The 27,767-nt window shown below is 40.8% G+C and overlaps 1 protein-coding gene across 1 annotated transcript in view; it reads right to left on the reverse strand.

The window, feature by feature from the left end:
• IL15 (interleukin 15) overlaps positions 1-27,767 on the reverse strand; it is a 474,997-nt gene that overhangs the window by 65,302 nt on the left and 381,928 nt on the right. Inside the window, exon 6 of the mRNA XM_078676859.1 lies at positions 10,762-10,896. Coding sequence (XP_078532985.1) covers positions 10,762-10,896 — 135 coding nt within the window. The remainder of the gene's footprint in view (positions 1-10,761; positions 10,897-27,767) is intronic.

The raw sequence follows: 27,767 nt of genomic DNA on the forward strand, positions 1-27,767 counted from the left end.
ATTGATAAGGCACTTCCAGTCACCAGATAATCATTATTGGGAACGAACCCAACAGTAGGCATACTGCTCCTGCTGAAGCCCACCACAAGGCAGCTGAGGGAGCAGTTGCCACAGTCAAGTCAACCATGTTAAGCTTGACCGCAGTAGGTGTGTGAAGGACAGCAAATTAATAAAGATCATGAATTAGAGGCGAGCCAATCCAAAAAGCCATAACGAAAGATGAGTCCCTCATCAACAACGAACATTATGTACACATAAGATAAAGTTTATATTTCAGAAGTGTTTCTTTAATATCTTCGGGAGTTTTCACTTTATTGGCACTGCATTCTGGTGCATTTATTAGAAGTGAACATTTCAAAACATGAATTTTGAAGCATTCATGCCCCCATCCACCGCACTGACAACAACGCCACTAGTGTGAACTGAGGCAAGTCACTTGTAATGTGCAACCTATCTGTGACATTCTAATAGAAGGAGCAAGACTAAACTCTATTAAACCATGTGCACAAGGGAGGGTCTTGTAAAGCACATATCCTGATTCCGGAATGTATTTCAAGGCGCTTTCAAATGTAACGATGAAGGAAAAAAAGCAAAGAAATGGCGATTTCCTAGAATCACACAACGAGGTCAAGCAGGGACGCCGAGGTTGATCCCAGGTTTCCTGGAATCACACAGTGCAATTCAGCTCCCAGAAAGGTAGCTCTTTACCTGCCGTATTGTATCACAACAAAAAAGAAATACCAAGATAACAGAAAGGGAAATGAGTTGCGTGCCTAGAAGGGTTGTTGAGAGGCCACGGTCACCCACTGAGATGGAATACGTGCAGTGAATGAGGAAGAGAAACGTTAAAAGTTGGGGTTCCGATGAAAAGAAACGAGAACAATAAGGAAGGGGATATTATAAGCCACACAGATAACTTGAAGGTATTCTGGCATGCTGCCACCACCGTCTAAACACAAGGTTCATTTCTCAAGGAAGTACTTTAACAGCAAAGTCAAGTTTGGTGTTTGCCAATAGAATTGTGACTCACAGTTGTTTGGGACAAGCGCTGATATGCTTGATTAACATGTGGAATTTGACAGATTTGCTCTTTATATGAATTTAATGCACGTTGGAATTAACAAAGATTGCGAATTGAGCTGAAGCTAAAGCTGTCCAAATTAATATCAGTTTTGATGACCAGTTTAGATTGTGGAAACTCATTCCAACTAAATGGCATTTCCAGGTTTGTTATTATTCCACTTATATATCCCGTTAACAATAGATTGTGATTGAAGTGCAATCTCAATACCAAAGAACAAAAGAGAAAGTGGCGCAGGAAGATGGGCACAAAGCTCTTGAGCTATGTTGCTGCTCTCCTATCGCGGCTGGGGCTACGGGTTTTAGCTCACCGTGACAAGTCCCATCTGGGCATGGTCTGAGCCCACCTGAAGGATGGCCACAATTATCCACAACTCATGCAAGAATCCTTTAAAATGTGGACTTGTACCCCAACCCGACTTGTGACTGCCTGGGCTCACAAGATGGTAACATGGGAGCTGTAAATTGCATTTTTAAGGGGCATAACAAACGTTATACGAGGCAGGATGAGATGCCTCCTGAGCGAAGTCCGGCTGTCTGCTGTAGGGGTGACAACAAAAAGAGGTGGGGAAATAACCACTGATTCAAGTTGGGTTCCTATAGTGGAATACCTCAGGACAGAGAGCCTTATCTAATGCAACATGATGACAGACTGCTGTGCAGTGGATGCTTGTTTCCGGTCGAGGGAGGATCTGGCTTGGCAGTTCGGTCTGGACTGCTCCCATGAGGCACAGGGTCAAGACCAGTGGCGGCTGGTGACATTTGAAAGTGGCAGGGCGTAAAAGTTGTTGACGGCGCACTGTGGCGAGCAAGCGCAGCCAGCAAGCATAAACGAAAATAATTACATTATGTAACATGCAGATCACAGATTTGAATTGTATTTAGCGAAGTAAGTGGGCTGCTGCTTTAGACACTGGAGTCATTTTGTTAATTACAGTTCATGCCTTGCAAGCCTTCTAATATAGCAAAGTGATATATTTAGAGACGACCACGCAAAATATCTAGAGCCCAGATTGTGCGCACCCACGAAATGCCTTGATTCAGAAAGGAAATGAAGGAATGAGACGTGCTTGCCAATTTTGTATCGTGCTAGTTAGATTTGTTTACGCACAAAACCGACCAGACCTAAAAGCTGAGTAGAAAACGGGTGCCAACGTGGAATCAACCTACTTGCATATGTCAAACCAGAATCACTGAACACAGGTCAAGGAAGCTACCCAAATAAAGAAACTCCCACCAAGAAAGCAGTGCACGGAGACTTGAAAGGAGGGGACAGTTCGATCCAGTTTTCCCAGACTCCAGATCTCACTGGATTTAGACAAAAAGTACTGGATGCGAGAGTACTGGGCTAGATGTGTCACGGTTCAGATCTGCATCTGTGAAACGAACAAAGGTTCTGAGGTAGGCACCGAGGCCCCGGTCTACCCACTCTTTCAACAATGAATAATGTAGCACACAATACTCCTCCTGCCCCCGACAGCCTCCCCAACCCACGGCCCCTGCACAGCAACCTCGTGTCTCAACCCTGCTAATAATAAAACAACAAAGTCAAGTCAATAAACTTAACTTACCTTACCTTCCCGCCTTCAAGTTCGTTCCGACTCCAGACGTCCCGAACCCGCCTTCCTGTTCTTGAATTCATCGTCACTCGTCACGCAGGAAGCCAGGCAGTCTCCCTCCCCTCCACCACAGCACAGCGCTGTGATTGGTTCGGCCGGCTGCCCCAACACCACGTCATTTCTCTGTATGCTGCAGCATACAGAGTTGTGTAAGAAAACAGGAGTAGAAACCCATCAACCTTGTTGGGATTGGGGTAGAAGGATGAGTATAATAAACAATATCCCAACTGGTATTATTTCTGGACAATTAAACAGGATATCCATACAGTATTATCCAAACAGAAACAAGGATACTCAATATGAATTTCATATATGCTAAAAGCATCATTTATATCAACATTAGAAAAAATTCCGTAGGACAGCATCAATTACAGTTAGTGTCAGCACTGCAATTAATAGATAACCAATGATAGCCCAATTTTGTACAAGGTGCACGAGTGCAAAGTGGGTGGCACTACGGCGACGCAAGTGACAGTGAAAAGCAGCGTGGTCGGCGCAAAGTGAAAAGTGAGTAAATATATACAGTGCGTAAAAACAATTTAGTATTCAAAAATTTAGTTTTGCATATATCATTCTATAACAACCACTGAGTAAAGGGCGCCTAGGAGTTCGCTGGGAAGTCGACGGCGTTTCGATCCACGGTATTTAGGATCACCATCAGGACAGGAGGGCCAGAGGCAGTGCGTCAGGCAATGTAGTGGGTAGACCACTGGTCACGAGACTGGGCGCTTGTCTCAGTTTCTAAAGGGCAGGACATGGGTACAAGCGAGTCCAGAATAGCATCCTCGGTAGAGTAGATGCCGAGGGTAGTTGAGAGGTAATCCGGGACCGGATGGTCCAAACAAGGTGCGGATACTCTCGTAGTGGGTGGTCGCGGTAGAATAAATCAATCCGCGTTAGTTCAGTCCGTCGGATGGCCGTAGTTGTCCGCATGGAGAGGAGGAGAGTGGATCTTTCCTCTGTCGGAGTGAAAGCGAGTTAAGCGCTGTGTCCGGGTTGCTGTATGGATATCCTGTTTAATTGTCCAGAAATAATACCAGTTGGGATATTGTTTATCATATGCAGCATACAGAGAACAGGGAGAGTGGGAGGGGTTACTCGAGGGCAGGGGAGAGCGGCTTGCCCGTTGTTATTAATACAGTTAATACTGTCTGTTTGGACAGCCTCTCAGGCTGCCCAAACAGACAGTATTAACAACAGTGGGGAAAGCCACTCCCCCCTGCCCTCGAGTAACCCCTCCCACTCTCTCAAGCACGAACTTCTGCTTTCTCGCCGTGCGAGAAGGCAGAAACAAATGGTAGTTCTCTACTATTTGTTTCTGCCTTCTCGCACGGCGAGAAAGAAGTGGGGCGGCGCCCAAAACGCCCCCATGGAAGATCCGATTTGCATATGGCTGGGTCTGGGTCTAAACTGGCGTGGCATGGTGAGCAAAAGAACGATGGATTTAACCCAGATCTCTTGACTGGGGGTGAATATGATTCAAATACGAGGCAGACCGACTATACCGTCACAATGAAACCTAACAAACACAAATAATAGGGACGGAAAGAGAAGAACAGTTTCTATTCTCTGCAGATCATTAAACAAATATAGTGGAGACAACCCTAAAGCATCCAATCCCACCTACCCTGTTTTGAGCCAAGGAAGTAAATTACGTTGACCCTTCTAAAACATTTACAAAAAATAGCCATCAAATTGAAAATAAGGTGACGACCATGCAACCAGGATGGAGGAAATAAAAGGAGCTTTCACAAAGACTGAACTAGAGGAACATCACGTCAAACAACTGTGAAGTTGGGGATATTACATCTGGATCCCAGAGGTGTGAGCATGGTCAGCAGAGGGTGACTGCCTCACTCACACAGCTGAAGCCCAAACAGGGTATGTTACAAATATATTTTTATTTTGTTCTATATTTAAAATAAATACTTTATCATGCATAGATCTCCACCCACACTGTGGAGTCTCCCTAGGGCAGAGCATAGGAAAAATGTTTAAAAAAATATTTTAGTATTGGAAATATTTTATATTCAATTTTAATGTAAATTCATTTTATACATTGAGATCAAATGTGGAACCAAACAAAAAATGCTACATCACTATTAGCTCAATTTTGAAATAAAATATTTAATAGAAATAAATGTGTTATGATGTAAGGAGGAGTTCCAGTAGACGTAGTTAGGTTAAAGATGAATATGTTTATTGTTTTAAAAAGTTAAGATGATCTTCCAGTAAGTTCAGTAGTACAGATGTAATCAGCCCCACCAAGAGCAGCCTCCCTATTGCTCAGCCCAGGATCCAACTGACACTCGTCGTCAGTTTAGGTTATGATGTAAGGAGGAGTTCCAGTAGACGTAGTTAGGTTAAAGATGAATACATGTATTGTTCTTAGATATAAAGATGGTCTTCTTGTAAGTTGAGTAGTATAGATGGAATCAGCCCCACCAGGAGCAGCCTCCCTGGTTCTCAGCATAGGATCCAACTGACGCTCCACCTCACAGCAATCCACACATTCCATTACATCACCATCCACACCAACATTCTACCTAACACATTCACACTGGCTGAGTGGCAGAGGCAGATAAACAGCGAAGATGCAGGATATCAAAACCCAAGCTATAACACACCTTTCCCCCTTTACAGAAAGGATAGCAGATGCAAATAGTAGACAACAATTCATAAGAGACACAAAGCACTAATAAGTGACTATGCTTAAACATGCAAAATAAGCAAGGTGGAAATATTCTAAATAAGAGAAACAATACAGAAAATAAGTAGGAACATCGCAGTTACATAGAAGAAAAATGCAAGAGAACACGTAGCAAAATGCACAATGTATACAGCATTGCAAAGGAAACACAAGGCACAAAAAAAGACTAAGCATAAACAAGCTGAAATGTGCAAGAGAAAATAAGCTACATAAAAGAAGCATGACTAAGTAAAAAACACGAAAATAGAAATGTAGAAAACAAAATGGAAATGTAGAAAACGTAAACCAGCTCACACATCTCCTTCCTTATCAGAGCAAATTCAAAAAGAAGAATGCTGCCCCAGAACAAAAAATGAAATGGAGCGAGAGACATATATATAAGTAAGTAAAAGTTGTCCATACAAAACAAACCAAAAGTAAAGTGACCAAAAGTAAAGTGCTCCAAGTTACTACCACCACCATCACACCAGTTGGCCAGACTGGCGAAGAAAAATACAGAACACAGCAAAAGAGGAAAAAAGGAAACCACCCGAAACTAGAATACAGGGAGGAGAGGAGACACAAACAGAAAAAACAAGTACTCCCATAAAATAACACACACAGAACTCCAGAGGTCCAACACGTGAAGAAAACAACTAGGGTGACTTACACCCAACCAGAAAGCAAGCAACGGGTGACTAGCACCCAACCACAAGGCAAGTAACGGGTGACTTACACCCAACCACAAAGCAAGGAACGGGTGGCTTACACCCAACCAGAAAGCAAGCAATGGGTATCTAGCACCCAACCAAAAAGCAAGCAACGGGTGACTTGCACTCAACCAGAAAGCAAGAAACTTGTGGCTATCACCAAACCAGAAAGCAAGCAACGGGTGACTTACACCCAACCAGAATGCAAAAACGGGTGGCTTACACCCAATCAGAAAGCATGCATCAGGTGACTTCCAACCAACACATCATTCCTGGAGAAGGGCAAATAGAGCAAAGTATAAAATGTGTGAGCAACCCCCTACAGGTGAGACACAAAGCAGTGACTTGCACTCAACACATCATCTCTGGAGGAGGGCATATAGTGAAAATAATAAAATGGGTGAGCAACATCCCACCGTTGAGACACCAAGCAATAAACAAAGAAAAAAGGAAGATCTACACCCCAGAAGAGTACACGGAATCTCCAAACGGCAATAGAAGGGTGATCTGGGTTGACTGCACCCCAATGAAAAATAAATAATGCAGAAACACCTCAAAAGAGATCACGCAGGAGAGTATATGAAGAGGAATACACGCGCAACAAGCAGCGCACAACAGAAAAAAACACCGTAAAAGAAGTCATATGAAAAAGCAAAAATTAAGTAGAATACTCAATGACAACCCATAAGAATATGATTCACGTCCAAAGTACAGACAGTAAAGAAAACGCATGAACACCTGCATACCAAGAGATATACACATTAACAGCACTGTGGCATGTAAGTGGATATATGGTAAAAACACATTAATAAAAAATAGGAAAATAATTTATCTTATAAAAGACATCCTGAATAAAATGGTAGTTCCACACAAAATAAGAAAGCATCAACACATTCCATCATAATGGAAATGGTCCAATACATAAATACATAGGTGACGGGGCAATACAATAAAATAAAAGGCAGGTGCAAGAGATGCAGATTGATAGAACAGTAGACAAACACCATTGCTGGGGGATGCAATAGATGACAGCAAAACACCGCTGCTTCAATACCGAAGCATAACCTGAAGTTCAACACATAGGTGAAGAGAGAGAAACACAGCAATGAAACCTGCAAAGCGTCTCTGTTCAGATGGCGGTAGGGCTGTAGACAGGAAAATACATTGCCCCAAAAGACTTCACACACAAAAGGCTCCACAAACGTCGGAAAGAAAGTCACAGGGAAGAATACAGACTGATACAGGAAGTTCACCTCACTCAAAATGGCAGCACATAAAGAGGACGCACGCCGGATGGCTCAAGGAGTGCAAGTGCTAAAAAGCTTCTCCGCCCAGCTAGGATCCCAGGATTGCAGGATGGCAGCAGAAAGAAGAAAAAAAACATCCAAGAACAGACTCACGTGGAAGAGAGCGCGCGGAGCACACACTGTGACCATGGACTCCTTGCGGACCATTTGAACATTGCGCATATAACGATGAGAATGCACACTTAGCAATTTGAGTAACTGCCACATAATGATTGAAAAATGGCACTCTGGCAACTTCAAACTCTGATGATGAGACCCACAAAAATGTCTCTCCATGAAGGAATAGGAGCATTCCTCTCCTGATCTCATCCTCCAAGTCATAACTATCCACAGTTTAATCACAGGATTTAAAAACCACCAAAGAACACAGGGTTGAAATAACACCAAGTTAGGTCGAAATCCATGTAAGAAATCAGGCATGTAGTATAGAATTAACTCTGCCAGATCATTAAAAATCTGCGGTGCGTGGAAATGCGCTGTTGCGCGTAGTGTAAGAGGGTTTACCTCTTGGCTTGAAGTTGAAGTAAGCAGTAGCAGGAAGCATACACCCTGTCAAAGGGCTGTCCAGTGGATTAGGACACTGGTAGGGCAGCAGGGCGTGGAATCCAAGGGTAGTTTATTTGTTGAGTTGTATCTTGAAAAAAAATTCAGTTAGAAGTAGATCCTCACGCATAGTTTTTTGATCCAACTTGTCGCCAGTTTATGTTATGAAGTACGGAGTTCCAGTAGACGTATTTAGGTTAAAGATGAATACGTTTATTGTTCTTAGATATTAAGATGGTCTTCTTGTAAGTTCAGTAGTATAGATTAAATCAGCCCCACCAGGAGCAGCCTCCCTGCTGCTCAGCCCAGGATCCAACTGACAAGCCACCTCACAGCAATCCACACATTCCATTACATCACCATCCACACCACATTCTACCCAACACATTCACACTGGCTGAGCAGCAGAGGCAGAGAAACAAGGAAGGTACATGATATCAAAACCCAAACTATAACAAAATAAAATTGCAATTATTTTTCTGAAGTTTAAATTAAATTCCCAATTAAAGATTATTTTCTTACCATACATTAATAATTGTTAAAAGTGATGTGTAGAAATATTAGCAGTTATAGTTATGTTTTAAGAAAACATATTGCTACATAATTTTTTTTAATTCAAAATAGGGTTTTGAAAATATTTTATAGTTACATTATAAATATGTACCATTTTTATAACATTAAAATATATTTATTTATATTTTATCTATTTTAAATAATGTAATATAATATTTCCCACAGGGTTTTACTTTAGTTCCCTACCTTCATTATTTTCTGTGAGATGTGTTGCAATACCATTAGTTGGCCATGTGTGGTGCTAGACCATTATATTTTTTATTTTAGTAGTAACTTACACTTGGATTTTGTGAATAAGCAAAAAGTAGAAAATAGTAAACGTACTCAAAATCACAATTTACGTTTCAGAATCAGGCTCACAGAATGTGTGGTTATAACAATTACCATTTTAGGAGTACCTCTCTGGACTGACTGCAATGTGTCTTTATCCTCCAACAGCTCTTTCATTCGGTGCTCTATGCAATACTCCAAATCAGGCTACAGAAGTGACATACACAACTGTAAAACTATCTTCTTTTTCCTGATGTGCGTTTCTCCCCCTAGACCTCCACATTTGTGTTTCTTTCTTTCTTAGCTTTTCTAACCTATTGGATGCACTGAAGCGATAATGAGTCCTTATGGTGACCCAGATGTAATTTTCATTTCCATTAGAACAGTCTCTTTTTACCAGCCTTCAGGGGGAATGGTATTAATGATTTAAAGTTGGGCGATTAATAGAAAGTCTTCTGATTGCTAGAGAAAATGCCAAGTTCAAATGAGAATCAACCGGGAGAATTTATTCCCCAATATTTATTGTAAAGAAAATTATTCTCAGATTGTGGCTGAAAAGACTACATTAACATACACTCCCCTCCCTATTTATGGTTGGTTCTCCTTCAGATTTAATATTTCTTTCAGAAATTGGCAGATTTCCCTTTTCCACATGACTCCAAAACCCTATGAAGAGAATATCCATCTGCATTTCCATGTTCTCACAATAAGGCATTTCAATTTGTCCAATACGACTATTCTCTAATGAGACTATTGTTGTGAGGATTTCGTATACTACCAAACAATCCAGTTAATTTACATACCACAGAACCCTGCTGTGACTTCAAGGATTGGGACTTCATCAGTTGTTTGCCAGTTTATAGAGCTTTTTTGTATTTCTAATGAGCAACATGCAACATTGTTTGTTAGATTCTTAAATACTCTAGGATATATTCCATTTGTCCCACTGCACACAACCCTTAATTAATATCGGACATCCACAGCAAGATCTTTTATCTTGTAAATGTACCATGATCAACAAACCCTCTATTTAATCTTCAGCAGGTCATGTGAGGGCACTAATCAAGGGGTTCTGTTGTTTATAGTAACCAAGAGACTTAGTTCAACAATTCAGAATATTCTTTGTCTTGTTTCATCTGATCTACACTATTTTACTCAGCCCCACAGTGCCACTCATATTTGGTCAAATAATTTCAAATGGTGAATGATGCACGTATGAGTCACTTATAGAAGGAGTATGCCAGTTTTTGTTGGCATTACTGCATGAAGCTGACACACTGCATAAGTGCCATGCACACAATAGTGCTATCTGAAATTGTAGTAATGGGGAGTTCATTCCCGGAGTAAGTATGGTGTAGGTGTGAGTCTTTTTGATAACGTTGAGAACAGCACAATGACCAAAGCGAATGGCAGTATATGAGGGCTTTGTAGACCCTAAAAAAGCAGTATCAATAGCTTCATAGATTTCTCCTACTATTTAGGAAGCCCACAGTAGTTGGCTGTCAAAAGGAGCATGCCAGACCCTGTTCAGGATCTATGTAAAGTTCTGCACAGATAGAAAAAGAACTTTACATAGGTGGGGCAGCAGTCCTCAACCAGCGTGACTCAGATAAGACTGTCTGATCACACTATTAACACACTCTTAACCATGGTATACTGCCATGCTCCATGTACTTTACCCACAACAGGGACGGTAGTCCACTGTAAGTTATGAGGGCGCACTTGTTGGGCTACTCCAGGTTACAGAATATGCTTAGGACCTCTCAAAGTCAGGGACAGGCCTAGGCCTCTCCGCAAAGGTTTACATTAGTGTGATGCCAGAGCCATAAAAGTCAGGATACTAGATACACACGCGTCTGGGGACTCAGGAAAGGGGAACACACCAATATACAATGCATGGGTCATTTCTATCCTAAAAGAGCTGGAAAAAGCATTAGTGCATAATAAAATATTTTTTTAATTAAAGTTACCTTGCTCAAACAGGAATTTTCCCACAGGAAGTTCATTAGCTGTTCATCTACCATCTTCCCTAGGATTTTGGATTCCCGAACAATGCTTTCTAGTTCCTTCAGATAGCACCACAGCACTGCCTTTCTGCAACTATCCTGTAAAATAAATAAGATCTACCTAAATAAACTGCTATGTAAACAACATTATGCAAAGTAATAATATATATTATTGACAGCTGGGTCAAAAATTTGAAGACATACTAGCCATGAATAGGAAAAAGGGAAATTCTTTGCGATGTCAGACTGCCCTTTCTGAATGCAGAAATTCAATTTCCTTCACATTCAACATTCTTTGAAATATCTTAACTTGCTTATAATCATTATGAATGTATTTACAAAAAAGATAAAGATGTTTACTTACAAAAAAAGAAAACAGAAAGATTAAAAAAGCATGAAAAATGCAGTGTTTATTAAAAAAAATAGTAAAATCGAAGACAAGTTGTGATAAGGTCCAGAGTACTAAAATCCTACTTATATACAAAACATTTGCTTACATGTTGGTACACAAAATGTATTTATAGTATTTGCAATTTACAAGCAAAGTAATTTGTTATCCAGAATTCACTTGCGTGAGGCAGAATACTCTAGAGACAGTCCAATCTCAATGATATTATTATGAAACTGCTTAGTAGCATCAGAAGATTTGCAATGTGCAATGTCCAGTTACTTTTAAATAATTAAGGTAGATCAAGTGTATCCTTATTTTTACAAATGAAATTCTCTGTGCATGACATGGGGCATTCAATGCGCCTACAACAGTCTACATTGGGACTAGCTGTTGCAAAAATACGTGCACATGTAGAAATATTAAGAATTGGGTAGATGTTAGCCTAGTTACTGATATACATTTGATGCAATATCTCTGTGGTAGGTTGCCTTTGCAATCTAGAACAAAAGCACAGCACCCCACTTAAGAAATGTGGAATTGAACTACTTCTTTATGGTCTATGCTAAAATAGCAGTGTCTAGCTCTTCCTATGGGGCGGGAACTCTGGTTAGCACTATGATGTACATTTGCTACATTTCGTTTTAAGTATTGAGATGAATTCTGAAATGATACACATTGCTAAAGTAACCCTCACTGCAAAGTGAAAATCAGACTAATAAGTAATGCAAAACTGGTAACATATACTTACAGTGCTCTTAGAAGGCTTAAAACCAAGGACAGTAATGGTAGCAGATTGACTTAAAGAATCCAAAGACCAGGATTTAAAATGCAAAAAAGAATCCAGCGTTAGGTCAGGTTTGGACATTGTCTTCCAAAACCTTGGCCAGCATGACTAGTTGAAGTGGATTAGAGGTATAGTAGAACCTTGGATTAATCATTATCGCTTCAGAATAAATATTGTGCTGAATGTCCAGCCTATCTCCCCCTCACCTCACCTGTCTCATGGCTCCAGGGCTTTCACTTCATTGGTGATCAGTTCATTTTAAGTCTGCTAGTGAACGTATCACCAGTATCAAGACACTTTTGATTTTTGTGCCGAGATTTCATTACTCTTAAAATATGCTTACATTATCGTCAATATTTTGCATAACAAGCCTTGACAGGAGCAGGAACTTTAATCTGTTTGAAAGTATACATTAATATACAACACAGAAATGAGTGCTTACCCTTTATATAGTCAAACTTTGTCAACACAGAGTTTGTTAACATTATTTAGTTGGTAAAACAGGCTGGGAGAGATGTGAACTGTAGTACCACCTCTGTGACATGTGAAACAATTAATACAATTATTTGTCTCTCTTTGACTGCCATTGTATATGTACAATATACCATTTTGTTTAATACAGTTCCATTCAAAAAGTGCACCAAGGCTGGTATTTGTTTCCAATTGAAGACAACTGTTGTACACTTAAATGTGATTTGGGGGCAGTGAGGGGCATGTTTCGGGGTGTTTATTTTAGCTAGGGTTAAGCTTTGGTGGCCAGCTGTCATCCACGAAGGAGCCGAGGTAATGATCTCTGATGCTGGAGAGGCCTACTGCCCACTGTATCTTAAGAGCTCTACCTGCCTGTCAGAGATCTCTATGCCTTCCAATGAGCTGCCACCACAGAGGCCTCTCTACAAACCTTTTTGTTTTACAAAAACAAACTCCCAAAGAGAGAGTTTTTTTTAAAACAGAAAAATGATCCAGACAACCAGGGAGTTTTCTACCAGGGTGTAGCGGGGATATTTCTTCTTTTTGTTTTGGACCTCCAAGGTTTTATGGTGGCCCTGAAGAAGATAAAAAAGTACATAAGACCATCTGCTCTAAGTAGGGTGGACTGCCTAATGTCAGGTTAACACCAATGGAGTCAGTGGATACAACATGGGCAGAAACATGATGGAACACTGACTCTAAATAGAGAGTATGGACCGTCAGTTTGGCAGACTGGGTGCTCTGTTACACGCCAGACTACAGCATTGCCTGGTACTCTAGAACTAGGGACAGAACCACATATCTTCTGGGTTTATTATGAGCATTTTCAAATGAAGCATCAGGTGAGCCAAAAGGTGTCAAAGGGCTTCATCTGTATTCACATTCATATTGCACTTATATGTTAACTCAATGTGTGTGCTATACACCACATATGCTCTTGAGCATGCGTAAGCATTATTTCACCAGCTACCTTTTCGACTCGAGTGGTGAGCATGATTTTGAATCATCACAGAGGTGATGCCAATCTCCCCTCTCTAGTCCTATTTCCCTTCAAGAGATCATGCTTGTTCAAGTTGATTCATTTCTCTGCCTAAAGAACTCAATTGGTGTAGATTGGTGTTTATGCATCAGAGTCTGTACTCAAAACCGCCTTAACGACCCTCGGGGGTTGTGACAATTTATGAGGCCCAATAAACAAAATTGACTTCGATGTTGTAGGAAGATGGCTCTGTATATTCTATGTTTTTAAATTGGAGAAGCACTCCTTTTCTTTTTTTATCGCTGTACAAATTTTAAACTTAAAATGTATTTTGAAAGTGTTTAGTAAAGCGTGCTGTGGAGGTAGCACGTTTGTCCCAACAGTGCCACTACTGAAACATCCTATCTTGAGTGAACAAGACACTCAACCTCTACGCACTGTTGCTACTGTGGTTCTATGTCTAGAACAACACTAAAGGATTTCACTTGGTTTCAAAACAATAATACACTTAACAAATAATTTCTCCTTATGCTTTGATTGTATTTACCATCATTCACATGATATATATTTCAAAGACATTCCTATTTGTAAATAGATCAAACAAAATTACACATATGTTACAATTGCGCAAAACAAATGATATTGTTGACGTCCAAGTTGATATTTCTTTTTGCCCGATGCATTTCGAGCTCAGGGAGCTCTTCCTCAGAGGCCTGAAATCTAAACATGTGTATATGAATTATTTTCCTGTGACTCAGTATTCACAACGTTCATAAAATTCACAAAGTGCAAGAGTTTATTGAAATGCTCTAATATCATAAAAAAGATTAAAGAGATAAAGTCTACCCATCTCCACACCACTGTGTTGTGATAGAAATGAAAATGAACTCACTGTGCTCACTTGTCAGATACTACGCTCCTTTGAAAAACCTAAGTGCAAAAATCGGGTTCAATCAACTATACCAATGGACTTTCAAAATTACTGCGGAGACCAGCCTCCAATCATGTCTTACCTCCTTACGAGTATCACTGTGGCTCTCTGTTTGCACCGTCAAATATAAAAACCTCGAATTCGTTCTGCCACCTAGAGAGGTGGTAAGAATCAAAATATAATCGCTATCACTCAATGCCGGGAAGCATGAAAAAACTGAACGCTGTTTTACTCACTTAGATATGCCTAACCCCAAACGAACGTACTCCTCTTACCTTAGCCTCAACTTTAATAATGCAAACGAATCCCGGTCATCCGTCTCAACCCGTACTTGATAACTGGACTGCAGCTATTGCCGCTGAACGTTTCCTCGTGCTTATCGCGTTCTATTTCAAAGAAACTGAAAGTGGACTTCTATTCTGCCGTTAGCGGGCGCCATCTTAGAGTGGGTCTAATCAAGATTCTTCTACTATAGCGTGCCTTAACACGGTCAAAAACATGATCTTCTAAAGAAAAGGTGGAGGGTGTAGTGCAATGGAATAGTGAAAAGGAAATAAAATGTAGAGGAAAAGAATGCAAGATGGGGGGGAATAATAAACAATATACTTTTCACTGAGCATTCCAAAAAACAATGAAATGATGAGTATTTGATCACAAAATATAAGCAACAATCCTGTGGTAACACAGAGTTCCGTACATAGTCCGTTACAGAAAACAAATCAGATCAACTTTTTCGTTGAGCCCTTTTGGCTCCTGTGTTTCTAATCTCCTGATCCAATAGATCTCTCTTTGGAGGAGGGATCTGGTTAGATCAACCCCCTCGTAAGTTCTAACTTTCTCCAGTATTGAAAACCTGATCTGGGATATGTTGTTACCCTTTTTCCTTGTATCTTTGGTGCTGAATTTCTAGTTGTTCCTCAAAATCCTTCTCTTCAGAACAAATTCTCTTGATTCTCATATACTGTGAGACTGGTAAATTGTTTTTCAAATTTTGGGGATGAAAGCTTTGGAACAATAAGGAATTGTTCACATCCGTCTCTTTCCTGTAAACTCTTGTCTTAATCTTAAGTTCTTGAATATTGACCATTACATCCAAAAATGGTAATTCCCTTTCACTGATAGTGTGAGTGAATTCAATATGTTCCATACAATGGTTGAGTCTTGCAATTTGATTCTCTAGACTTTCCCTTGATCCGGACCATAATACAAAAATGTCATCTATAAACCTTCGGTATATGATCGCCGGCTCTTGCCAAGTGGTGTTGCTGTAAATAAAGTCTTCCTCAAATTTCACCATGAAGGTATCTGCTTAGGCAGGTGCCCCTGCAAATCCCATGGAAGTTCCATTTTGTTGAAGGAAAAACTTCATGGTCCACTGAAAATAGCTGTGATACAAACAAAAATGTAAAAGTTCCAAAATAAAAACCTTGTCAGCTTTAATTGATGGTTGTTGCAACAGAGCCTATTCCACGGCTTCAAGACCGGATTTATGGGGGATAGATGTGTACAACGATTTCACATCTATTGTAAATAGTAACATCTGATTTGTGATTGTAATTTCCTTCAACTTCAATAAGAAGTCATTAGTATCTTTTATGTACGATGGCCATTGTTGTACAAATGGCTGGAGAAATTTGTCAATGTATTGACCGAGTGGTTCAAAAATGGTGCCACATCCAGTAACTATGGGGCGCATGGGTGGATCTAACAGGTTCTTATGGACCTTGGGGAGCATGTAGAGGCGCGGTCTCCTAGGATACTGTACAGTAAGGAATTGTTTTGTTGCTAGTGAAATGTGACCTGATTCATACGCCTGTTCAAGAATAACTTTGGGAGTAGTTTTTAATTTTTCTGTCGGATCTCTTTTCAGTTCGAAGTAAGTGGACGAATCTGCCACATGTTCATCCACTTTGCGCTGATAATATGACTCTATCCATAACAATTATGGCTCCCCCTTTATCGGCCTTTTGGATAAAACTTTCCTCATTTTCCTGAAGACTTTTTAAGGTGTTCCTATCATGTACCGACATGTTCTTCTTTTTAGATTTGTGAAAATGTAACCGATCCATGTCATTCTTTACTGCATTCTCAAAAGCATCAAGAATTTTGTGTGAGACTGGTGCTTGAAATTTTGACTTTGGTTTGAATTCAGGTTCTTCTTTCTCTGATTAATCAGGCACCACGTTGGTGAAAAAATGTCTACGTTTCAACACTCTCATGAATCTAAAAAAAGCAATTTCACTCTCCAATTTATTTGTATCATATGTTGGAACGAACCCCAAACCTTTGTTTAGGACTCTTATTTCATCTTTGATCAATTCAGTTTTAGAGATGTTTATCACAAAGGTTGCCTGTGGCTCCTTGTTCACGCTCCTTCCACTACCTCTCCTGGTTTTCCTGCAGGTTTCTGTTTTCCTGGAGGTTGACTTGTATCCCCTGCCTGTAACAAAAAAGACTGGCTGGTGCCTGTAGCTTTTACAACTCCTTTCTCCACTGTCTCCACTGATGGTTGTTCTCCTGAGATTTGAATTTGTGCGGATGGTCTGTTGGTGTTTAGGTCACTGTCAGATACCAGACTTTCCTCTGATGTTGTTGGTGCTTTCTTTTTTGGAAACACTCTTCTTTGGGCATAAACCTCAGCCCAGATGTACACCTCATTTAACTTATAGTCTAGTGTATCTCTTTTAAACTTCCTTAGTTTACCTTCCTGGAGTTCTTTAGAGTATTTATCAAGTTTTGCATTGATGTCATTAAGAGATTTATCCCAATCATCCTTATCCATACGCTCTTCCAGATTATGTTTGATCTCGTCAATTTCACTTGATAATTCATTAATGACCTTTGCAAGTTCTTCTATTAGTAGAAGTATCAAATCCAGGGAGCACTTATTAAGAATGGAGTACCACCTCTCCATGAACTCCTTGTTGAGATGGAATCTGTAGAACATCGGTTTAATTGACATTCTCAAGCCTCGAGGAATCCTTTTAACTCTGTGATACTGCACTAGGGTTGATGCGTGCAGTTTTTGATTTACCGCTCTCTTCGCTAGATATTCCAATTGTCTCAATTGTTGTAGTATTGTGTTTCCTTGCACATTGGAAGATTTGACATCCTGAATTAACGAGTATATATCAGCTGCTTGTGCGTTAGTGTATGCGAAGATGTTAGCTCTGTTTTCTGTGATACTTGAAATTTGTTCGAAAGACATGTTTGGGTGCTGTCACTTCGTGAAGACAAAATCACAAAATGTTTTTAAACCGGAGAAGCACTCCCTTTCTTTTTTTATCGCTGTACAAATTTTAAACTTAACATTTATTTTGAAAGTGTTTAGTAAAGCGTGCTGTGGAGGTAGCACGTCTGTCCCAACCGTGCCACTACTGAAACATCCTATCGTGAGTGAACAAGACACTCAACCTCTACGCACTGTTGCTACTGTGGTTCTATGTCTAGAACAACACTAAAGGATTTCACTCGGTTTCAAAACAATAATACACTTAACAAATAATTTCTCCTTATGCTTTGATTGTATTTACCATTATTCACATGATATATATTTCAAAGACATTCCTATTTGTAAATAGATCAAACAAAACTACACATATGTTACAATTGTGCAGAACAAATGATATTGTTGACGTCCAAGAAATTTCTTTTTGCCCGATGCATTTCGAGCTCAGGGAGCTCTTCCTCAGGGGCCTGAAATCTAAACATGTGTATATGAATTATTTTCCTGTGACTCAGTATTCACGACGTTCATAAAATTCACAATGTGCAAGAGTTTATTGAAATGCTCTAATATCATAAAAATGATCAAAGAGAGAAAGTCTACCTATCTCCACACCACTGTGTTGTGATACTTGCTAACTGGACTGTAGCCATTGCCGCTGAACGTTTCCTCGTGCTTATCGCGTTCTATTTCAAAGAAACTGAAAGTGAAATTTTCAACAGCGTCACAAAAAATCAAAAATATTGTGAATAGACATTGGGAATTACTGCAGAACGAACCAGATTTCAAAGGAATATTCATTCAAAAACCAATCTTCGCTTATACAAGATCTAAAAACTTGAAAGAATTATTATTGACACCCAAAAGAGATGTGGAAATCACTTATAAAGGAATGAAAAAATGCTGCAATTGTTTGCATTGCGCTAATGTCACAGAGGGAAGTATCATACATCACCCTCATACAGGAAAGGAAATTGCGTTACATTATGATGGAAACTGTAATTCCCAAAATCTGATCTACTATATAAAATGCCCATGCGGGAAAATATATGTAGGGAAAACAGAGAGGAGACTGAAAACAAGAATTTCAGAACATAAAAGTACTATTAGGAACCTAAATATGAAAAGCAATTTGGCAAAACACTGGTCTGAACATCATCACAACATATCCCAGATCAGGTTTTCAATACTGGAGAAAGTTAGAACTTACGAGGGGGTTGATCTAACCAGATCCCTCCTCCAAAGAGAGATCTATTGGATCAGGAGATTAGAAACACAGGAGCCAAAAGGGCTCAACGAAAAAGTTGATCTGATTTGTTTTCTGTAACTGACTATGTACGGAACTCTGTGTTACCACAGGATTGTTGCTTGTATTTTGTGATCATATACTCATCATTTCATTGTTTTTTGGAATGCTCAGTGAAAAGTATATTGTTTATTATTCCCCCCATCTTGCATTCTTTTCCTCTACATTTTATTTCCCTTTCACTATTCCATTGCACTACACCCTCCACTTTTTCTTTAGAAGATCATGTTTTTGACCGTGTTAAGGCACGCTATAGTAGAAGAATCTTGATTAGACCCACTCTAAGATGGCGCCCGCTAAGGGCAGAATAGAAGTCCACTCTCAGTTTCTTTGAAATAGAACGTGATAAGCACGAGGAAATGTTCAGCTGCCATGGCTGCAGTCCAGTTAGCAAGTACGGGTTGAGACGGATGACCGGGATTCGTTTGCATTGTTAAAGTTGAGGCTAAGGTAAGAAGAGTACGTTCGTTTGGGGTTAGAAATATCTAAGTGAGTAAAACAGCGTTCAGCTTGTTCAAGCTTCCCGGCATTGAGTGATAGCGATCATATTTTGATTCTTACCGCCTCTCTAGGTGGCAGAACGAATTCGAGGTTTTTATATTTGACGGTGCAAACAGAGAGCCACAGTGATACTCGTAAGGAGGTAAGACATGATTGGAGGCGGGTCTCCGCAGTCATTTTGAAAGTCCATTGGTATAGTTGATTGAACCCGATTTTTGCGCTTAGGTTTTTCAAAGGAGCGTAGTATCTGACAAGTGAGCACAGTGAGTTCATTTTCATTTCTATCACAACACAGTGGTGTGGAGATGGGTAGACTTTCTCTCTTTGATTTTTTTATGATATTAGAGCATTTCAATAAACTCTTGCACATTGTGAATTTTATGAACGTCGTGAATACTGAGTCACAGGAAAATAATTCATATACACATGTTTAGATTTCAGGCCCCTGAGGAAGAGCTCCCTGAGCTCGAAATGCATCGGGCAAAAATAAATATCTTCTTGGACGTCAACAATATCATTTGTTCTGCACAATTGTAACATATGTGTAATTTTGTTTGATCTATTTACAAATAGGAATGTCTTTGAAATATATATCATGTGAATAATGGTAAATACAATCAAAGCATAAGGAGAAATTATTTGTTAAGTGTATTATTGTTTTGAAACCGAGTGAAATCCTTTAGTGTTGTTCTAGACATAGAACCACAGTAGCAACAGTGCGTAGAGGTTGAGTGTTTTGTTCACTCAAGATAGGATGTTTCTGTATATTCTATACCAAAGTAAGGTATAGTGTGCACAGAGTCCAGTGGATCCCCAAAGCTAGACAGATTCTAAAGTAGATAATACCTTACTCTCTATTTGCGGTAGTGTGGGTGAGCACTAAGGCTTTATCAGAGGGTAGTGTTAAGGATTTATTGTACACACTCAGGCAAGAAATTATGTCACACACTCAAAGACTGAACTCAGACCAATTTGCTTGTATAAAAATATTTTTTAGTTGTATTTTATTTCTAGAATCAAGGCAGGTCTGGTGCAGGTAAATGAAATAATAGAGTCGAATGCAGTTGTATGTTCTTGTTTTCTATACAGGTAGGTAAATTATTTAGAAACAGTTGTGATTACTTTTCAATTACTTTTCAATGAATTTGTCCTGACACTCTCTTGGAAATTTCTTATCGCCAGTGGGATGGGGGTTTCCCACTGTCAAGGACAAATACTTCACTCATATTCAACTCAATAATAAGGTTAACAAGGGATTGGGACTCTTTCTCCCCCTCTTTTGCCCTGTTACTGGGAGTGCACAGGCACAAGTTGGTTTCTTCTGCACTTAAAGACCTTCACTGATTGAAGGTCAGAAATAGAATTACGTTCAAGGCTGTCTTTCTCACCTATAAAGCCCTCCACGTTTCTGGACTTGTGTTCCTGATGACAGCTCGATCCTGGTACATCCCTACCAGAAATCTAAGATCATCAGGCATGTTTAAAATTAACTCTATGAGATTCAAAAAATCCAAATTGGATGGGAGTAGTTTCGTGGCCGGAGTGAGCTACTTCTTGGAACCTCCTTCCACTCTACATAAGGTTAGCCCCTTCCCTACTCCAATTCAGGAAGCATCTGAAAACTTGGCTTTTTAAAAAGTAGGCCCTCTTTTTCCTCCCATCGTTGTGCATGGAATCAGCGCCAAGACACCTCCAGGTATATGTTGCGCTTTACAAATTGGCTTACATAACATAACTGTGTCCTTGGTACCCATGGTACCTTTTCCACGGACTTGCATGTGGCCAGAGAGGTGCCAATTAGAGGGTAGAAAGGTACAGTTTTGGTAAAGAACACTGGCCCTCGGGACCTGATTGGCAGGGACCCAGGACACAGCAAGTCAAAGTGCATCAGTAATCTGGCAAACTGCAACAGAAACCCAGCTTCCTACAGATGTTAATCCTATCTATGGTATGAATCAGTCCATTAATAAGATCCAAATTGCTCCAGAGGCTTGTCAACAGACGGTAACTTTTTTATTAAAATTCACCAGATTGTAGGGCAGTTCCAGTAGCTCTTCTAGGTCAACAAGTTCTAAGAGAATCAGGGAGATAATGGCAACTCATTTAAGGGTGCACCTTGTGTAGGCCTTGCGGGAACAAAAAAAGACCCAAGTAACTATTTTAAGAACACTTTGGTGGTTAGTTGACTTCGCTTACAACAACTCTCGGTCTAGGTCCCAAGGGTTTACTCTAATTTACTGTACAAATGGATTTCATCCTAGAACTTGTCCTTTCATATTTTTTTTTAGATATTTCTTTATAGAATTTTATGAATTATACAGGCAGAGAGCAGAAAGTACCTACATGGATTAGGTGTATACATCAATCCAAAAAAATTAAAAAGAAACAAATTTAGTAACCGCAAATGACACAGCAAGGACATCATAAAACCCAACCCAAAATGCCCCTCCCACCCATAAGCTGGAAAATATCGTACGCTGAGGTTGGAGAATTGCGGGGTGGCTGACAGCCCATCAATCCCTATAACAGCAGCATCTTCCAGTGTACCAACTACCCAATTCCCAACAATTAAATGGAAATACATCACACAGTGTGGGGAACGTGTAGATAAATGCACAGAGGTTCCAAAAAGCCTTTGGGAGGCGTTATCGTGGGAAGGGTGTCAGCGTATGTCACAGACCTTCCCTCACAAAGTGTGATATCTTTTAGCCAGTCCTAAAAATGGGGTGATTACCTCATGCCTTGGCTACTCGCTGTTCAGCAAGCAATATCAACGTAGCAGTTTACGTAAGGAATATTCTTGACAAATCCAAGTAGTATCATAGGGGGAGTAATCTCAAATGTGTGCTCTGTCCTCTCCCCCAGAGCTGCAATAATGCGGGTCCAGAAGGTAGCCATGGTGGTGCAACGCCAAGCCATAATGTAGGTGATCTGCACACTGTGCAGGAATACTCGTAATCAAATACGTAGCAGAGCCTTTCTAGCACCCCAGCTAGCCAGATCGCAAGGAGTATAAGAAGGTTCTAATAATTCACAACGCACACTCCCAGACCTCCAGGCAAGTATGAGTAAATCTCAGGGCCCATGATGCAATCCCAGTGGCCAACACAGAAGCAGGACAGCCCTTTGTAAGGAACTGAAAGCCGCAGTGATCTCTGGGGCCATCCGCTCCCAATAGCAGAAGTATACAAGATAGTTGAGGGGCCTGCCAAATTCCCAGCATGCCCCAACACTGTAGCCCAGCCCTCAGGCGCCTCACTCAACCCTTGAGCAACAGCCAAGAGCCGGTTTGTATTAATCCAAGAAAGAGCCCCTCCGCTATTTTATGTCACAGAGGAACCGCTATGCATAAGGGTGGAGGGGCCCCAGCAGCCCGCCGCAGGCAGATCAGTACACCAGAGGAGTCCCTGCTCGCGGCCTCCACGCTGCCAGGAAACATTAGTCAGAAGAAAGCAGGATTAGGGTACTGGGCTAATGGCCGAGAACTCCAGTCCATCTCAGCCACCCATGCCACTGCTGGAAGTAGCCTGTTTGTGCCACAAGGGAATCCACAAAATGGCACTTAATCCCCCAGATGGGAGGTCCTCTTCCATTGCGCTTTGACTAGGTGCTGGGTCCCCAGCAGTGACAAGAGGCGATGCTGCAGGGTCGTCTGATTAAGCAAGTGTTGCCCCAGCTAGCGGAGCCCACTCACAGTGCTGCCACCTTATTTTGTCACTCGGCCATGCCCCCGCCTTCCATATTTTCAACAGTACATATCCCATCAGTCCAGTCTCCGTGACAGTCCTTCTCAATGGTTCACCCATCAGCAGTCTGCAATTAATTAAAAGCCAAATTTCCATACAAGTTTGCAGATCAAACAAGTACTCCACCTCCAAAATTATCCTAGGGGGCAACACGTTTTCAGTATTCAAAAACCACTTAGTCAATCCTGGGTAATATCCAAAATGCATTTCTCGCTTACAGGGCCACTTCCAAAAGTAGAATTAGTGGGTCTTGCGGTAGTCAGACAAACTTGCATAGGATTGAAAAATTAATTCTGTATTCTGTGTCTCTAATATTTTCAGGGTAATCAAAAAGTCAGGCCCCAAAAATAATGACAGCCCATGATCAACAAGACTTTGAAGTAAAGACTTCGAAGTTAAAAAATATCTTCTCCAGGACTAAATGTCATGCCACAGAAGAGAACTATGCTCTGCACAGAATACACTTTCCCAAATGAGACCATTCCTAACACCTAAGCAACCATATAATGTTGCATAATTTTCTATTCCCATGGTACACTTCTACCATTACTCTGCCATTGTAGTGATTTGGCACGTCCTCCTTGTAACCGCGTCCTTGCAAACTAATGAATTGATTACAACATTTGCATACAGTAACATACTGGTTAGGTATAGCGATGACTCCTGGGAGAGCCCTAGTAATTAATGTTTTCTCTTAATAGTATTATCTTTTTGTTAATCTAATGCAACATTTATGGATGGGTGTGTAATAAAGTTTCAATATGGGTATTAATGTATGCAGTGAGAAACTGTTTGTAGCTGCTGCATTGTCCCACCTGACTGCAAACTGATTGGATGTCCAATCAAAGTCATAAAAACGAGTTAAAAGAGCGTGGAGAGTTTCCAGTGGAAGTCGCATTAAGCAAGACCCAAGTCTTTGTTAGGAGCTCTCCCCAGGGGAACAATTCCTCACTGTCAGATTTCATGCAGGCCCGCTTAGCAAATATGTGGGAAGAGGACCCCAAAGGAAAATTCCTCTTACATTTCTCATGTCATCTGTGACATCATGTAAGAGGACATTAGGAATGCACGGGGCTCCCAATAACTTCACACCGTAGATACTTCCGTTCAAAAACCCACAGTTCCCTCAGATTCCTACCCCAGTGTGAGAGGTCGCTGGTGATGTAGCATGCCATGTTACGTTGTGGGTGAGAAAACCTCTCAAATATCTTTTTATAACCCTTGTTCCATTGTTTCCCTTCTGTGAAAAGACTGAGGGAACTATAGGTTTGTGGACTCAACTATCTATGGTGTGAAGATTTATTTAAAGAGGACATACTTGAGTTGATACCTCTTTACTCTTCTGTGAGGGTTGATGAGGCTCCCAATAACTGGCAGATTACACTGGTGTTTAGGCTTTGCCTCATAACCACACCATTACTTCAATTACACTTAAAAAAAACCCAACAACATTACATAGTCTTTTCTGAGTTACAACCACAACTTCAATCTACGCTGGATTTCAAATATTTTTGGCATGCAGTCCTATCCTTTAGCCTCAGCTGAAGCATATCTGTCTGAGTTCGTAGCAACAATAATTTGTTTCACTGATCTAGCAGCAGGCATGCTTGACTTTACTATGAAGTTAACATATACTTCCGTCACTTTAGACGTTGTGCTGCGACACTCTACTGGCACTCATGAAAAGTAGACAGTGGGGTTTTTGTCCTTACCAGCCTGAGCACAACAGTGTAATCACACTTTTAGGGCCAGATGTACAGTGGTTTCTAGTGTGTGCAAACGGGTCCTGGACCAGTCTGCGCATGCTAAAAACCATGGGCCCATGTACAAACAGTATTTTGCAAGTCCCAAATAAATTGTGACTCGCAAACTACTGTTTTGCGACTCGGTATTTGGATGAGGCATTCCCTTCCAAATAGCGACTCCATAGCCATGTACTAATGTTTTACAACCGCAAGTGCGGTTGCAAAACACTCGCAAATTACCACCTACTTCAAGTAGGTGGTAATGCATTCGCAAATGGGCAGAGGTCCCCAGGGGACCCCTTCCCCTTTGCAAATGCATGCTTAATACATTTTTAAGGGCAGGCAGTGGTCCCAGAGTGAAATGCTTTTGTACAGAATTACATGGAAATGTTCACAAGGTCACACCACAGCTGGTTTTCATTTTCAGGTTGTAAATAAGCATGTTCAGTATGAGACAGACTCGTGCTAGCATAAGCCACAATGTGTCTTAGAGCATTTTGATGTCCATTGTGCCCAACACCACCAGGCTTACATCAACAACAAGCTCTGTATATAATTGTGGATCAAAATATGCCATTTATGTGGCATTCTCCATTGCATGCCTGCTTTTCTTAAAGCTCTGATCACATTCATATGACCATTAGAATGGAGCATTTTGTTTCGTTATGTCTCTCAATGCAGCACTTACTGTGTCAAAGTCTGTACCTGATGAAATAACTAGCCATCAAGAGGGAGCATTGTAGCATGGTTACAATATGGTGGGGGACAAGATGATGACAAGGCTTGTACCTTAGCTGGATCTGGAGCAATCCACCCCCATCAGAGAAAATATTCTTGAAGAACCTGAGTTTTGTTTTGTGGAATTCACACTTTTCTGCGAGACCTGCATCAGCAAGCAAATAACACACTTGTGTAAGAGAGCTTTGTCGTGTTCCTTTCGTGTGGCCCCAAATACCAGTATATTATCACTGTAATGGAAAGCATGATAAGCCTTATTATTCGGCAAATGACATCCCGAAAGAGTTCTGCAGCTGATGACACTCCAAAATATAGTCTTTTATATCAGAACAAACCAACATGGGTCAAAAAGGTAATCATTTTCCTCCAGTTACAGTTGATGTTATTCTTGGTTCAGATCAACGCAAGAAAAGATTTTGGCACCATTAAGCTGTGTAATCATGTGTGGACCTAGGTGACATTCTCACACGATCGCCTTGTTAGTTTGGCACATATCAACACAAACGTGCAAGGCCCCTCCACTGACCTTTTTTGGCACTACCACAATGTTGGACCAGTGGAGCGTTCAAAGATATCATGCTTTAATAGTGTCTCTAGTACTTTTTCAACAGCCTCCTGTAGGTGAAACACAATATGATGGCGTCGCTGAGCAACAGGACAAATGTCCTCATTAATATGAAGTTGTACTTTCATTCTTTTAAGTTTTGCTGGTCCAAGAAATGATAACTGGAACTGACCCACTATCTCATGATATGCATTTATGTTATAGTGTACAGAGATCAGCCCCATGTCAGCAGCAGTACTGAAACTAAGTAAACATGCACTCTATGAAGTACATTGAAGGACATGAATTAGTGCTTCAGGAAGAACTTTTCTCTCCCGCCGTCCAACCGAACAACGAATGCCCTGAAGAAGTTCATTGTGAAATGAACGAAACGCGTTGGCTGGAACTCAGTCTTGCAGGATGACTTTGAAAATAAAGAACAGTTTTTTTATACAACTTTACAAGTGAACTTACTTATTGAACTGACCACCTGGGTAGTGCACCACCAGATTCTGGTGTAGTTCTCACTCTGCTTTGCAGTTGGCACCCAAGAATGGCAGGTGCAGGAGTTGCATGCGCACACCAACCCAAAATACTTTTGGATCTACCACATAGGGAATACAGCAGGGAAGTGCAGCTATCCCGGTCCGCCGTTGCTCGTCTCATTCCGCTGCTACAAATGAGCTTTGACTTTGCAATGGCGAAGAGGCAGCTCATGTGTACACCTTTGTTTTTGAAGGTGCGAGACGAGGCACCAGACACAGTTCGTTGTACTTCCCTGCCGGCATGATGCTTATCGTTGCACCACGGTCAATGCCAAAAGGTATGGAGCAACCATTCACCTTCAGCGTGATTTTAGGGTAATGTCTAAATGAATGTTGTTGTTTCGTGTGTCAATCTTTTTTCGACTTGCATTCTTCCTTGCAAGAGGCCACACCTACTTGTGCACGTCTTTCTGTGGTTGACATTGACCTCGCACATGCTTCTTCTTCATTGTCTCTTGAGACGGACGTTGTCAAGCCATTAGAAGATGAATTTGATGATGATTGACTTAGTTTAGATCCACTTGCCTCAAATGAAGTTGCCGTTTGGCTTTGTGGCCGTGGTTACAATGTTTCTGCCACTTTCTGGCAGCCATTTTCTCCTCTCGATGTGACACACTTAGTTTTTCTTTCACTTTGTAAACAATTATGAAATGGCTTTCTTTCCCGCAGCCTTTACATATGTGTCCAATTGCGGGACATTTACCTCCAAGTGGAAAGGAGAATCTACATCGAAAACACAATTTGTTTTTCTTCAAAGACAACACTGTGTGACCCTTTATCTTGTGTTTCTGCTTACATTTCATGTTCAGTGCCAATTCATTCTGGGCTGTTTCGTCCTCCATATCAGCAGCTTTCCGATCTGCATGTTCCTCTGCTCTTGTAGCCATGATTTCTCTCTCCAGACTGAGTGTCTCTCTCAGCATTCGTTGTCTGAATGAATCGGAGAGGCACCCATCAATGACTCCAAGACGTAGGGCTTCTTCATCATTAAATACATTGACTTTGCAATGCTTGATGAGGGTATTAAGTCTTTCGACAAACTCATCCATCATTTTACCAGCTC

Source organism: Lissotriton helveticus, chromosome 2_1 (genome assembly GCF_964261635.1).
Source record: "Lissotriton helveticus chromosome 2_1, aLisHel1.1, whole genome shotgun sequence".
NCBI classification, from domain to species: Eukaryota; Metazoa; Chordata; class Amphibia; order Caudata; family Salamandridae; genus Lissotriton; species Lissotriton helveticus.